Source organism: Zalophus californianus, chromosome 9, assembly GCF_009762305.2.
Source record: "Zalophus californianus isolate mZalCal1 chromosome 9, mZalCal1.pri.v2, whole genome shotgun sequence".
Lineage (NCBI taxonomy): Eukaryota > Metazoa > Chordata > Mammalia > Carnivora > Otariidae > Zalophus > Zalophus californianus.
In genome coordinates, this window is record NC_045603.1 from 4500171 (window position 1) to 4515484 (window position 15314).

Consider the following 15314-nt stretch of genomic DNA (forward strand, 5'->3'; position numbering starts at 1 on the left):
TTTTTACTTTTTATTTCCAATATAGTTAACATACAGTGTTATATTAATTTCAGGTGTACAATATAGTGATTCAGTAGTTCCATATGTTACACAGTGCTCGTCGAGATAACTATGCTCTTAATCCCCTTTACCTATTTCACGCATCCCCTCACCCACCTCCCCTCTCGGAACTTTTGTTCTCTATCGTTAAGAGTCTGTTTTTTGGTTTGTCTCTCTTTTTTTTTTCCTTTGTTCATTTGTTTTGTTTCTTAAGTTCCACAGAGGAGTGAAATCATATGGTATTTGTCTTTCTCTGACTTACTGCACTTAGCATAATACTCTCTAGCTCTATCCATGCAAATGGCAAGATTTCATTCTTTTTTGTTGCTGAATAATATTCCATTGTATATATATACCACATCTTCTTTATCCATTCATCAATTGATGGACATGTGGGCTGCTTCCATAATTTGGCTATTGTTGATAATGCTGCTGTAAACATAGGGGTGCATGTATCCCTTTGAATTAATGTTTTCATATTCTTTGTGTAAATACCCAGTAGTGTGATTACTGGATTGTAGGGTAGTTCTATTTTTAACTTTTTGAGGAACCTCCATACTGTTTTCCACAGTGGCTGCACCAGTTTGCATTCCCACCAAAAGTGCATGAGGGCTCCCCCTCCTCCATGTCCTCGCCAACACCTCTTGTTTCTTGTGTTTTGATTTTAGCCATTCTGACAGGTGTGAGGTAATATCTCACTGTGATTTGTATTTTCCTGATGATGAGTGATGCTGAGCATTTTTTCATGTGTCTGTTAGCCATTTGTATGTCTTCTTTGGAGAAATGTCTGTTCATGTCTTCTGCCCAATTTTTATTTTATTTTTTTAAGATTTTTTATATATTTATCTGAGAGAGAGAGCATGAGCGGGGGGAGGAGGGGCAGGGCAGAGGGAAAGGGAGAAGCAGACTCCCTGCTGAGCACAGAGCCTGATGCAGGGCTCAATCCCACGACCCTGAGATCGTGACCTGAGCTGAAGGCAGATGCTTGACTGACTGAGCCACCCAGCTGCCCCTGCCCATTTTTAATTGGATTATTTTATTTTGGGGTGTTGAGTTGTGTAAGTTCTTTATATATTTTAGATCCTACTCTTTATTGGATATGTTATTTACAAATATCTTCTCCCATCTAGTAGGTTGTCTTTTAGTTTTGTTGACTTGTTTCCTTTGCTGTGCAGAAGGTTTTTATCTTGATGCCGTCCTAATACTTTATTTTTGCTCTTGTTTCCCTTGCCTCAGGGGACCTATCTAGAAAAAAGTTGATATGACCAATGTCAGAGACATTACTGCCTGTGCTCTATTCTAGGATTTTTATGGTTTCAGGTCTCACATTTAGGTCCTTAATTCATTTTGAGTTTCTTCTTCGTATAGAGTATAAAAGAAGTGGTCCAGTTTTCCCAATACCGTTGCATATTCTTTGTTGAAGATTAATTGACCATATAATTGTGGGTTTATTTCTGGGCTTTCTGTCCCATTCTTTTGATCTGTGTGTCTGTTTTGTGCCAGCACCATACTCTGCTTTAAGTACTACAGCTCTGTAGTATAACTTGAAACCTGGAATTGTGATACCTCCAGTTTTCTTTTGCTTTTTCAAGGTTGCTTTGCCTTTTAGGGGTCTTTTGTGGTTCCATACAAATTTTAGGATTATTTGTTCTAGTTCTGTGGAAGATGCTATTGGTATTTGGGTAGGATTGCATTAAATCTGTAGATTGCTTTGGGTAGTATAGACATTTAGACGGTATTTGTTCTTCCAATCCATGAGCATGGAATGTCTTTCCATTTCTTTGTGTTGTCTTCAATTTCTTTCATCAGTGTTTTATACTTTCCAGAGTACAGGTCTTTCACCTTTTTGGTTAAGCTTATTCCTAGGTATTTTGTATTTTTGGCGTAATTATAAATGGGATTGTTTTCTTAATTTCTCTTTCTGCTGCTTCATTATTAGTGTATAGAAATGCAATGGATTTCTGTAGATTGATTTTGTATCCTGCGACCTTTACTGAATTCATTTATCAGTTTTAGTAGTTTTTTGGTGGAGTCTTCAGGGTTTTTGACATATAGTATCATGTCATCTGCAAATAGTGAAAGTTTTACTTCTTCATTACCAATTTAGATGCATTTTATGTCTTTTTCTTTTTTTTTAATGTCTTTTTCTTGTCTGATTGCTGCAGCTAGGACTTCTAGTACCACGTTGAATAAAAGTGGTGAGAGTAGACGTCCTTATTTATTCCTGACCTTAGAGGAAAAGCTCTCAGTTTTCCTCCATTGAATATAATCTTAGCTGTGGGTTTTTCTTTTTATTTATTTAGAGAAGGGGGTGGGCGGGCAGGAGCAGAGGGAGAGGGAGACAGAGAATCTCAAGCAGTCTTCATGCCCAGCATGGACCCTGATGTGGGCCTTGATTTCACGATCCTGAGATCACGACCTGAGCTAAAATCAAGAGTTGGATGCTTATCTGACTGAGCCACCTAGGAGCCCCAGCTGTGGGTTTATAATCAAGTATAATTTTTAAATACAAAATGTAGTATGTGCCTCTTGGAGAACATAGAGAAAACTTTTTTAAAAAATCAGTCACTATCCCATTGCCCAGAAATAAAAACTATCAATATTTTGGCCCATTTCCTTTAATTTTATTCTAATTCTCTCATGGTCCATTCATTCATTCAACAGCTATTTACTGTAAGCCTCCTATGAGCCGGGCACTGAGACTACAACAGTGGACAAGGAAGGTCAAGCCCCTGTCTATTCTTTTTTTTTTTTTTAAGATTTTATTTATTTTACAGAGAGAAACACAGCGAGAGAGGGAACACAAGCAGGGGGAGTGGGAGAGGGAGAAGCAGGCTTCCCACGGAGTGGGGAGCCCGATGCGGGACTCAATCCCAGGGCCCTGGGATCGTGACCTGAGCCAAAGGCAGACACTTAACGACTGAGCCACCCAGGCGCCCCGCCCCTGCCTATTCTATGTCCTTTGGCATTTCCATGGACATTTTAGGATCAGCTCTTCAATTGCTTTTAAAAGTCTGCTGGGATTTTGATTGGGATTGTGAATATATAAATCAATTTGGGAAGAAATGACATTTTAACAATACTAATGCATGAACATGGTGTCTGTCTGTCTTATGTAGACCTTCCTTATGTAGATCTTCCTTCTCTCATTAGTATTTCTTAGTGTCCAGTGTACAGGTATTATATTTTGTTCAGTTTATTCTAAGTACCTTATATCTTTATGCTATTATACATAGAATTGTTTTTAATTATCAATTTCAAATAGATTGTTGGTAGTATATTGAAATAACATTGGTCTGGTTTTTTTAAAGATTGATTGATTGATTGATTGATTTAGAGAGAATGGGGTGAGAGGCAGAGGGACAGAATCTCAAGCAGACTCCGTACTGAGTGTAGAGCATGACACAGGGCTCAATCTCACAACCCTGAGATTATGATCTGAACTGAAATCAAGTGTTGGATGCTCCACCAACTCAGCCACCCAGGAGCCCCTAAATAAGATTGGTTTTTATTTTTATTTTTTTTAAGATTTTATTTATTTATTTGGTAGAGAGAGAGAGAGCACAAGCAGGGGGAGCAGCAGGCAGAAGGAGAGGGAGAAGCAGGCTCCCGCTGAGCAGGGAGCCTGATGTGGGGCTCGATCCCAGGACCCTGAGATCATGACCTGAGCGAAGGCAGATGCTTAACCAACTGAGCCACCAAGGCACCCAAGATTGGTTTTTATAAATTGACCTTGTATCCTGCAATTATGCTGCACTTATTAGTTCTAGGAGCTCTTTTTTTTAGATTCCTTAGGATTTTTTACACAGGTGATTGTATTTCAGTGAAAAGTTTATTTCTTCTTTTCCAATTAGTGCACCTTTAACTCTTGTCTTATTGCACAACTAGGACCTCCAGTACAATGTTGAATAAATAAACGTGGTTAAGAGCAGACATCCTGCCTTATTCCCAGTCTTAGGGGCACAGCAGTCAAGTCTTTCACAGTTAAGTATGGTTTTAACTTTAGGGTGCTCTTTAGCAGGTTAAGATAGTTCCTTTTTATTTCTAGTTTGCTGAAATTTTTTATAAATGAATATTGAATTCTGTCAAATATTTTTTCTGCCATTTTTTTTGAGTGACTGCATGGTTGGGGTTTTTTGTTGTTTATTAATATGGTAAATTATATTGATTGATGTTAAACCAACTTTATATACCCAGGATAAACCCCACTCAGTCATATTGTATTATCCTTTTCAAATATTTTTGGATTTCGTTTGCTAAAATTTCATTAAGAATTTTTGCATCTATGTTCATGAGTGTACTAATATATAGTTTTCTTTTCTTGCAATACCTTTATCACATTTTCGTATCAGGGTAATGCCAGAACCACAAAATGATTCAAGAATTGTTGTCTCCTTTTATGTTTTCTGGAAAGGTTTTTGTAGAATTATATTACTTCTCTCAAAAAAGTTTGGTAAAATTTGCCAGTGAAGCCACTGGGGCCACCCACCTTTCTTTGTGAGAAGGTTTTTAGTTACAAATTCAGTTCTCTTAATAAATATAGGACTACCCAGGATATCTTTGTTCTTGAGTTAGTTTTGGTAGTTTGTGTCTTCCAAGGAATTTATGTATTTCATCCAAGTTGTCAAATTTATTAACAAAGTTATTAATAATATTTGCTTTTTATCCTTTTTAACGTCTGTAGGATCTATACTGATGTCCTTTCTTTCGTTTCTGATATTAGTGATTTATCTTCTTTCTTTTCTTATTGATGCCTACCTAGAGATGTATTCATTTTATTAATTTATTATTGATCCTTTCTAAGAGCAGCTCTTGGCTTCATTGATTTTCTCTCTGGTTTGTCTGTTTCTGTGTTATTGATCTCTGCTCTTACTTTTATTATTTTATTTTGGGTTAATTATTTTCTAATATAGGCCTTTTAAACTATATATTTCCTTGTAATTACCACTTAAGCTGCATCCCACTACTTCTGGTATGTTGTATTTTCATTTTCATTCCATTCAAAATATTTTCAAATATTTTGTGATTTCTTTCAATGACCCATGGGGCGTTTAGAAGTGTGTTGTTTACTAGGTACCTGCTGTTGGATGGAGTGTTCTTTGGGTGTCAGTTAAATCCAGTTGGTTAGTATCACTCAAGTCCTCTCTTACTTACTGGTCCTTTGCCTAGTTGTTCAGCAGACACTGAGAGGAGTGTTGAAATTTCCAAGTATACTTTTGGATCTGTCAGTTTCTTCTTCCAGTTCTGTCAGTTTTTACTTCATTTATTTTACAGCCTTGTGATTAGGTCCATACATAATTTGGGAACATTATGTCTTTTTGGTGAATTTATCCCTTTATCACTGTGAAATGCTCCTTTTATCCTCCTGTCATATTCTTTTTTCTGAAGTCTACTTGAACTTTGATAGATTTTCTTTGTAAAGAATTATGCCTGTTACTGTTTATTGAGTTTCTCATAAATATCCAACTGGAATTCTGATTGAGATTGCATCAGATTTATAGATTTATTTGGGGAGAACATCTTCAAAATATCGAGTCCTCTAACCTAAGAACATGGTATGTCTCTTCATTTATTCTAATCATCTATATCCTTTATTAGAATTTTAAAGTTTTTTTCCCATAGAGATCTTATGTGATCTTAAGTTATTTCCTAGATATTTTATAGGTTTTTTTCTCTTATGAGTAGTATTTATTTTTATATTTTTCTAATTGGCTTCTACTGGTGTAGAAAAACGCTATCAAATTTTAGATTGGTGTAACATAAGTTTGCTAAAACCTCTTACTGCTTCTAGTAGCTTATCCATTATGTGTCCTGGGATGCCTTTGACATCCAATTGGAGATGTGGAGTAGGTAGTTAAATGTGTAAGTTAGGAGTTCCTGGGAGAGGTCCTGGCTGGAGGTATAAATTCTGGGATTGTTTGTATGCAGATGGTACTTAAAGCCATGTGCCTGGGTAAGATCACCAGGAACCATCAAAGGAGCAGCCAGTGAGGGGACAGGAAAGCCAGAGTGGTATGGTGTTCCAGAGCCAAGTGAAGAAGTGTTTCCCTTGTACATAGTCTGCATGTCTGCCTCCTGCAGCAGGAATAAATCCTTCAAGGGTTTGTTCTTAACCCCTCCTGCAGGCACTTAACCAAAGTTGTTAAGAGCAGGGACTCTGTGTCACGCCCGCTCCATCCCTTCCTCATGGAGTAGGCTTGGGCAAGAAACTTGACTCTGTGCTTTGTCTGCTCAGCTTCCTCATAAATAGGGATAGTGGTATTAGCCACTCAGAGAGTCCTACAACTGAAGTGAGTTAATTCTTGCATGTGTGACAGTCTGGCACACAGTGACATCTCACTGAATATCACTCTGTGTCTTTAATCATCACTGCTGTGGTGGTCTTTGTATCAGCAGTATCTAGCACAGTTAGTCTCTGGTAACAGTTAGTGCTTGAAAATCTGTCTGGATTGAATGATCCTTTAGCAGGGTATGTGAGGGAGAGAGGATGGGAAGGAGGAGCTACAGTTGGTCTTGGAGTTCTTTATGAGGAGTTTGTGAGGCTGGCAAAGGAGGAAGGAGCTTCAGGAAAGATATGCTCTTCAATTCCCGAGTTGGGAGTTTGTGGATGACTAGCCATTTGGAAAGACAGACTAAATAAATGAGAATAAGTACATCACTTGTAACTTAAAGAGGAGGGGAGGGAGCCCACCGATAACAAAAGACTGAAGAAACATATATTCATATGCAATGTATGGATTCTGATTCAAACAAACCAGTTTTGTTTTGTTTTTAATGAGACTCAGGAAATCTGGCAATGAGAGCAATCTAATATTAAGGAATTGTCATCATTTGTATCTATAGTAGCTTATGGTTTTGTGTTAACGGTCACTTCACTTGCAGAGACACAGACTTAAATATTTACAGATGAAGTTATATGATGTCTGAAATGTGCTTCAGACACCCTGGCGGTGGAGCAGTCACGGGCACAGCTGTAGATGAACAGGACTGACCGGGGACTGAACTCCTTATAGTATTCCTTCTACTTCTGTGTTTTCTTGACATTTTCCATAATAACAACTAAAAAGTAAAGAATTAAAAGACTCTTTACCACTTATAACGCTTGACTCTATTATACTAGATTAGAATTTGAGAAACAAAAAACTCGTCTTAATGTTCAACTCGAATATAGTCGCAATCAGCTGAAGAAGAGACTGAGTAAGATCAACACGTTGAAAGAAACCATCCAGAGAGGCAGAGAGGACATTGATGACCTAAAGCAGGTAAGAACAGGGGGCTGAGGTGCCCCATCACTGAGATGATGACTTCCTCCATTGAGTAAACACGGGTCGAGCTCCTGAAGTGTCCTCCTGGTGACCAAAAGGGTGGTGGGCAGATTTGGGAAATACCAGAAGTCAAATCAGCAGTTTCATGAATTACTAGATGTTGAAGTGGGTGTGGGAGGCTAGGGGGGATGCCACTGATGACTCCTGAGTTCTAGTTTGGGTGATTGGTGGATAAGAGGAGCAAGTTAAAGGGAGAACATTCTGGACCCATGGAGCTTGAATTGCCTGTGTGACACCTAGGCAGTGATACCTGGCAGGTGAAGAGCACGTAGGTGGTGGGAGGAGCCCGGGCTGGTTTATGGGAGTGAATTGAAACCGTGTATGAGCGGCTGAGGCTCCCAGGCAGAGCAAAGGACCACGAAGAGCAGTGAGGCAAGGGTGGAATTCTGGAAGGAGTGGTCACATGGGTTACGAAGATAGAGCCAGAAACCCCACCGCTCTGGGGGGGTCAGATTACCAATTAAGAGGTCATAGTAGCAAGAACATTTTCACTGGAGAATGGGAACAGAAGTCAGACGGCAGCAAGCTGAGGGACAAATCCAAAGTGAAGGACAAAGGCAGTAATTTCCAAGAAGTGTAGAACCAGAGTGGGTCATATGCTGGGATAGGGGTTCAAGCAGCACACAGAATAAGGGTTTATCCCAGAATCACTGGGTTGGTGTCTTGACAATAAGATGATCTGTTGACCTTATTAATGTAAAAGATGGTGAGTCTACAATGCAAATCATCTTCATTCAGGCTGAAGAAAATTGTCTGCAAATTGTGGATGAACTCATGGCAAAGTGGCAGCAACTTAAGGACGTATTTGTCACTCAGAATGCCAACGCTGAGAAGGTCCAAGCTCAGCTGGAAGAAGAACGGAAGAAATTTTTGGCTATTGATAGGTAATTCGGTATATCAGTTTGAAGGACCATAACCAGAATTTTAAAGACGTTTATTACCAATTTGAAATTTATTGTAGGAAGTTTTGTTATTTGAATATGTACCCTTGGTGTTTTTAGTCCCACATCACACCTTTCAAGTGTTCTTTTGGGGGAAAACCAAAAGAGACGATTAGTTCTTTAGAGTGAATAGTTCTCTTTGGCAGAAGAAAACATGGACGTGTATGAAGAGTCCCTTACCCTAAATCCCTCGGACACTGTTGTACCGGGCCCCTCTCTAGTCCGCTTGTGGGACAAAGCCGGGCGGGGCGGGCTGGGGGTGAGATCTGGAGCCAGTCTGTGTGGTTGCATACCCCAGTTCTGCTACTTACATACTATGCTGTCATTTCCTCATCTAGTAAATAGTAACATGGGGTTACTCCTAGCGCCTTCCTCCCAGGAGAGGTGTAAGGATTAAATGAGGGACTGTTCATATGACACTTAGAATGGTACCTGGCACATAATAAGCATGTGTGTCTGTCATGATGGGGACAAAGACACTTGGAATCAGGCAGCCCTGCTGTACCACAGTGACCTCTGCTTTCCTGTATGATTGGACATGACCGTAAGCGATCAGATGAAATGTGCTCTGGTTTGGTCAACTCTTGGCATTTCATGGTTTTCCTCACTGGTTAAAGACTTTCAGCATTTCAAGATAGAGCCAGAAAGTTCTTTGTCTAAGATTTTTGAGTGGAATTAAAGTTCATTTATTCCTGAGTTTTTTTTCACTCTTGTATTTAGTATAAACAGAACCACATTTCTGTTCATCATTGTATTTTTGAAAACCATATACTTCTTAATTTATTTTTGGTCCTATTTCTAGGTCCTCTTTAAAATCCCATATTGTTTTAACTGGTAAAACCCCCAAGCCCTCGTTCATTTAAGATAGAGGGCATTATATTAATAGTGGTTGTAGTAAAAAGAAATGTTCAGACCATTAGATATGTAATTAATTGGTAAGACATTTCTCTTATTACAAGGTTGTTTCTCTTGTTTTGAGGTTCTAAAGCGTAGAGTTTACATTGAGGGAGAAATGCCGCTTGAAAAATTACATAGATTTTAAAACAAAGTAGGAAACAAAGCCAGCCTGATTAAAGTAATTGTTTATTATTTAAAAAATCCTCCCTAGGATTAACTAATTGCATTCATGGCCTTTCTCAAGAGTGTTAAAGTTTATATTATAAGCATCAGTGAGGTAACTCTAGAACTTATAGCATGCATAGGAAAAAATCTTTTTTCCATGTGAGTTTATTTATAACACATTCATTTTTCTTCTTTGGTGCAACTTTACGTAAGGAGTAATATCTCACTTTTCATATCTGTGTATTTACAGGGAAGTGGGAAAATGGCAAAAAGAAATTGTAATCATTCAAACTTCTTTGGAACAGAAACGGCTAGAGAAGCATAATCTGCTGCTTGATTGCAAAGTTCAAGACATTGAAATAGCCCTTTTGTTGGGATCACTGGATGACATCATTGAAGTGGAGGTATTCTACCTCAGGATGTGGTAGTGTGGTCGTGGGGAACTTTATGTGATGCCCTTTGGCTGCTTAGTGAAGTCCCAGGTCTGCAGACGCTTCCCCCGGGCCTAAAGCTCCACTAGGAGTGGAGAAGGCATCTCCTCCTACCACGATCATCATTGCAGAGGACTGGGCATTTCGTGCAGTTCTGTCTCTTGCTGATCCATGCCTTTTAGCCCCACAGACTCACCGGAGTTTCTTTCCTACACATTAGATCCCAAGAGGAATCAGAGAATTTGAGCTGTTGGCGTCAGTGACCTTTGGGGCTGGTGTTAGGGAAGCAGCTGCTGTGCACTTTGGAAAGAGCATCTTCCCATTAGCCCATCCACAGCCAGTGACAGAAGGGTTTGTCCTGCCTCTCAGGTCATCTCTGAGCTCTTCCCCGGGGTCTCCCTTCCACATCCCCCCCTCCCCTCTCTGCTCTGCCCCAGCAGACAGACAGCTACTCCGTTCCATCCATCCCCCACCCCAGAAGTGCCCTGAGTCCTTTGGATTCTTCAGAGTGAAGCATCTATAAAACACTTCTTCTCTTGCCAACGTTGACCAGGTCTCATAACCTTACACTCAAAAAGTCTTTGTCTTTTTTCTCAATTGTAGCAGAGGTCACATTGCAGACAGAGGTAAGGAAGGGAGAAAACCCTTTCCTGGCCACAAGAGACATAAACCCAACTCAGATGGCTTTAAAGGGGGTAAAGGGATAGGGCTGGGTAGGGGGGTGGGATCGGGAGAGGGGGCGGTCTCATGCTTGACTCAGTCTAGGAATTTAAACACCGTCAAGAACTCTTTCTGGCTCAATATATATTGGCTTTATTCTCCCAAATCGGCTTTCCCACAGGCTGCAGCTGTAACCACTAGCTTTGACCAGAGAAGAAAGAGAACTCTCCCCTGCGCTCTCTGTTAGGAAAATCTGGGGAAGAACTCTGGGTCAGAGAGAGAAGGGAGGGGTCTGTGAACAGCAGAAATAGATGGGAGCAGAAAAACAATAGTTTTATACTCTAGAAATAGAACGTCTGTTTATAAAAGGCAATGTAATTTTAGAAGAGGTTACAGAGAGGAGGAAGCAATTTTAATGGCTGACATTGAAGTGAGTGTTACTCGTCACGTATTCATGCCGCTGCTTTCTTCCTATTGCTTTCAGTTAGTGAACCTTCAGAATTGTTCTCCAGCAAGCCCATATGAATGTGAAATGACTTCATTGGCTTGAAAGAATTTCATACTCATGGTGTGGTATTTCAGAGCAGGTATTAAAGGCTTTAAGCTGGACTAATACTGAATCATTATCTAAAAAGAAAAAATGATAGTTCTCCTCTACTTTGTGCTGGTCAGGCCAAATGGAATATTACATTCACTTTTTAAAGCCTGATGCTTCCTAAGAGTAAAGCATTCAACAGAGCAAAAAGGCCCCGACCATGTTGTGCTGGGAAGAGAAGACTTGGGGAATACAATCATTCTCCTCCATTAGAAGAGAGTCTATCACAGAAGGAGGATCACATTTGTTCTTTCTCGTCTCAAGGGGGATACAGGGTTAGGGAGTAGAGGCCACAGAGACAGATTTCTGCTCCTAGGGAACACTTTCTACCAGAAAGATGGCCTTTAGTGGTGAGTTCCCTGATTGGAATTTTGTAAGCACATCTGGAAGTGGCTATGTAATGGGGATGCTATACAAGATGTTCTCCATAAAGCCTGAAATAGAAAAGGCATGAGGTCTAAATTGTCTCTCTCCAGAGGGCTGAACAAGGATCACTGGGTAGAAATAATTACAATAATCATTATAGGAGTACTTGTCTTACCATAATTGGTAGGTGGGACCTGAGATTTTCCTTCCACTGGAAGGAAAGTGTGCGCTCTCTCAAAATCTTTTATTTTTTTTTTAAGATTTTATTTATTCATTTGAGAGAGAGAGCACAAGCAGGGGGAGAGGGAGAAGCAGACTCCCCGGCAAGCCAGGAGCCCGACATGGGGCTCGATCTCAGGACCTAGAGATCCTGACCTGAGCCGAAGGCAGATGCTTAACCATCTGAGCCACCCAGGTGCCCCTCAAATAAATAAAATCTTAAAAAAAAAAAAAAAGTATGTTACCTAGACCTGCCAGGGTTCTTACAGAAGATTCTTCTGTTGTGGGAGAGACTTTACTAGATTACTAGTTCTGAACTCATACCGTGCACATGGAAGTACCTGGGGATCTTGTTGCCAGATCATCATGGCCTTGGAGGCCCCATTAAGGAGTGAGGTGGGAATCAGCTGGAGGGCTTGGGCAGATGGATAAGATCACCATTTCATATAACAAAGAAAGGGCTTTGTCTGTGTTTCAGTTGGGAACTGAAGCAGAAAGTACCCAGGCGACAGTTGACATCTATGAGAAAGAAGCAGCCATCAAGGTAGACTACAGCTCTCTAAGAGATGATTTGAAGGTAATCGAAAGATTTCTGTTAGGACTAACTCACTGTGATGGTGAATATTTAAATATACTACACAATACTTTTTAGACCATAGAGCCTACATTTAGGGAAAAAAGTAGATTTCCTAATGGTTTTTGAAGAAATGGTTTAAGTAGGTGGCTTTTTAAAAATGTTTAGATCAGCATTTCTCACTGTGTGTTCAGCAGAACATGAGTATCGTGAAATTTCTTCCCAAAGAAGAAAAGCTTCTATGGTCAGCCAGTTTTTTTTTTTTAAGATTTTATTTATTTGAGAGAGAGAGAGAATGAGAGCACGAGAGGGAAGAGGGTCAGAGGGAGAAGCAGACTCCCTGCTGAGCAGGGAGCCCGATGTGGGACTCGATCCCAGGACTCCAGGATCATGACCTGAGCCGAAGGCAGTCGCTTAACCAACTGAGCCACCCAGGCGCCCTTTGTTTTCTTTTTTTTTAAAGATTTATTTATTTGAGAGAGAGAGAATGAGAGATAGAGAGCACGAGAGGGAAGAGGGTCAGAGGGAGAAGCAGACTCCCCACCGAGCAGGGAGCCCGATGTGGGACTCGATCCTGGGACTCCAGGATCATGACCTGAGCCAAAGGCAGTCGCTCAACCAACTGAGCCACCCAGGTGCCCTGTGGTCAGCCAGTTTTTTGAAGGGCTGTCTCCTTGAAGATTCACAATGATTATTAGTCTCTGAGAAATCCTGCAAGTGACAGAAGTAGCCACCATACTCCAGCGTCCTGGCTATTGCCCGTCACAGGGTTCCGCTGTGGCCCCTGCATTCGGGGACACAGCCTGCAGGGCACACACCTGGGATGCGGTTTCAAGGGCTCTTTAATTGAGCAGCTCTAGCTCTGTGTCAGGCACCCCTGTAAGCCATACTACAATGCTATGTTTCTTTCTGTTTTGACTCCATCCTGACTAGCCCTCCATCAAGCAGGGACCCCCACCCCACCCCACCCCCAGCTACAGGGGACGCTTGAGGGAGAAATGGTTAAACACGGGCTCTGTGAGAAAGGAGGGAGTAGAGGGGCGCCTGGGTGGCTCAGTCGTTAAGCGTCTGCCTTCGGCTCAGGTCACGATCCCAGGGTCTTGGGATGGGGCCCCACATCCGGCTCCCTGCTCGGCGGGAAGCCTGCTTCTCCCTCTCCCTCTGCCACTCCCCCTGCTTGTGTTCCCTCTCTCGCTGTCTGTCAAATAAATAAATAAAATCTTTAAAAAAAAAAGGGGGGGGAGTAGAAGAGCGGATGCCAAGTAGCAATACCCACATCTTTTAATTTCACATGTCCTTAATATATGTTGTGAGATTCACTGGGCTCTTGGATTGTATTTATGCTCTTTTGAGGCAATCAGAAAATAGCTTTTGACTTTTTTATAGTCTATTTAATGCTTTCATTTTAGAAAATCCTTCCCCACCTTATTACTGAGTATAAATATTCTTCCTGTTCATGGTTTTGCTTTCATTACCTATTTAATTCATCTGAAATTTATTTTGGCATATGGTATAAGGGAAGAATCGGTTTTTAAAAAGTGACCTGAGTTAGCCCATTTATGCAACATGTTTCAAGTAATTCTCTTCCCAGGGACTTAAAACGTCACCTTTATCATATATAAATTAAAGATCCTGGGAGGGCAAGAATGCTTTCCTGCAAGGTTAGGCCTACACACTTTTTCCCTCCCCTCCTCATTCAAGCTGTACCCACTGTTCTGGTTTCAGCTTCAGTGCCGCCCCCGCCTCCCAAGGTGGGTCCCTTCTCTCTGCCTCGCAGCACCTTTGCTCGCCGGTCACAGCGTATTCGCGCTGTTGTCAATGCCAGTGTGACTTCCCTGTGAGCTCTTCACGGGCAAGGCCAGAACAGTTTTCATCACTGAATGCCTAATACATAGTAAACAATCAGTATTTTGTAATGAATAAGTGAAGGTAATATGTGAATTGTTGCTTTTTAGCCAGATGAGGACGTACGGAAGGGAAGCAGGTTCCAGGAGAGCAGGGTCTTTAACACTAGAGCCGTGGACGAGCACAGCCGGCTCCGGAAGCGAGGGATAGCGCAGCCTGCTGGCACTTCAGACTCAGAGGGCTTCGAGGGAGGGAAGGCATGGATGTGGAGGGAGGGAGGGAGGCAGGGGCCCGATCCTGAAGGGCCCGATCCTGAAGGGCCCTGTGCCTAATTACTCAACAGTTTGGAAAGGCAAGCTAATCATTGCTGTTCTTTACCCAATAATAGGCTCTACAAACTGATAAGGAAGTGGAGGCCCACCTGAGGCTCCTGCTGCAACAGGTGGCATCCCAGGAAGACAACCTCTTGAAGACTGCGGCCCCAAACCTGAGAGCCCTGGAGAAACTAAAGACGGTCAGAGACAAGTTTCAGGAGTCCACAGATGGTGAGCCTGAGCTATAGTTGTCAGCAAGGCCATATTCTTGGGTGTGGCGGGTTTGGATTTCTGTAACACTTATCAGCAATCCCCCCTGGATTGTAGCTTTATTTTTATTTAGCTTTTTATTTGTATCATATATTTTCTCTGTTGTTTTATAATAATGTGCATTTTTAATACTAATTGCTTCCTTTTTTTAAAGTGTTCTGCTTTAACTCAAAAACAGGTTTATTATTTTTTAAAAAATTTATTTGGGAGAGAGAGAGAGAGCACCCCCCCCACCCCACACGGGGCTCAATCTCATGACCCTGAAATCACAACCTGAGCAGAAACCAAGAGTCAGACACTCAACCGAGCCACCCAGGTGCCCCAGGTGTATTGGTTATTTTAGAACAGATATTTTTTTATACCAGCAGGATGGTCATATTAGATACTCTTTCAGAATTTGTCATTATCTTAAAATTAGCCCTACTAGAAAAATGGCTCATCAATTTTAAGAGCCATGTTCTTGGAATTAGTAACAATTGATGTATTTTAAAGGTAGACTGTACCCAAGACAACCAAATTCAAAATCCAGTTTTTAAAATATTCTATGCTTTCGGAATGCCTAGGTGGCTCAGTCCATTAAGCACCTGCCTTTGGCTCAGGTCATGATCCCAAGGGTCCTGGGATCGAGTCCCGCATGGGGCTCCCTCTGCCTGCCGCTCCCCCTGCTTGTGCT

General features: G+C 41.3%; 1 protein-coding gene across 9 annotated transcripts in view; it reads left to right on the forward strand.

The window, feature by feature from the left end:
- The window catches only part of SMC1B (structural maintenance of chromosomes 1B), a 70111-nt gene that overhangs the window by 47143 nt on the left and 7654 nt on the right, over positions 1-15314 (forward strand). For all 9 annotated transcript variants that reach the window (XR_003520024.2, XM_027594802.2, XM_027594803.2 and 6 more), the window contains exons 16-20: positions 7160-7301; positions 8103-8248; positions 9618-9771; positions 12117-12215; positions 14446-14602. Coding sequence is in view for 8 of the 9 variants with exons in the window: in XM_027594802.2 (XP_027450603.1) it covers positions 7160-7301; positions 8103-8248; positions 9618-9771; positions 12117-12215; positions 14446-14602 (698 nt within the window). In the remaining variant the exon portion in view is untranslated. The remainder of the gene's footprint in view (positions 1-7159; positions 7302-8102; positions 8249-9617; positions 9772-12116; positions 12216-14445; positions 14603-15314) is intronic.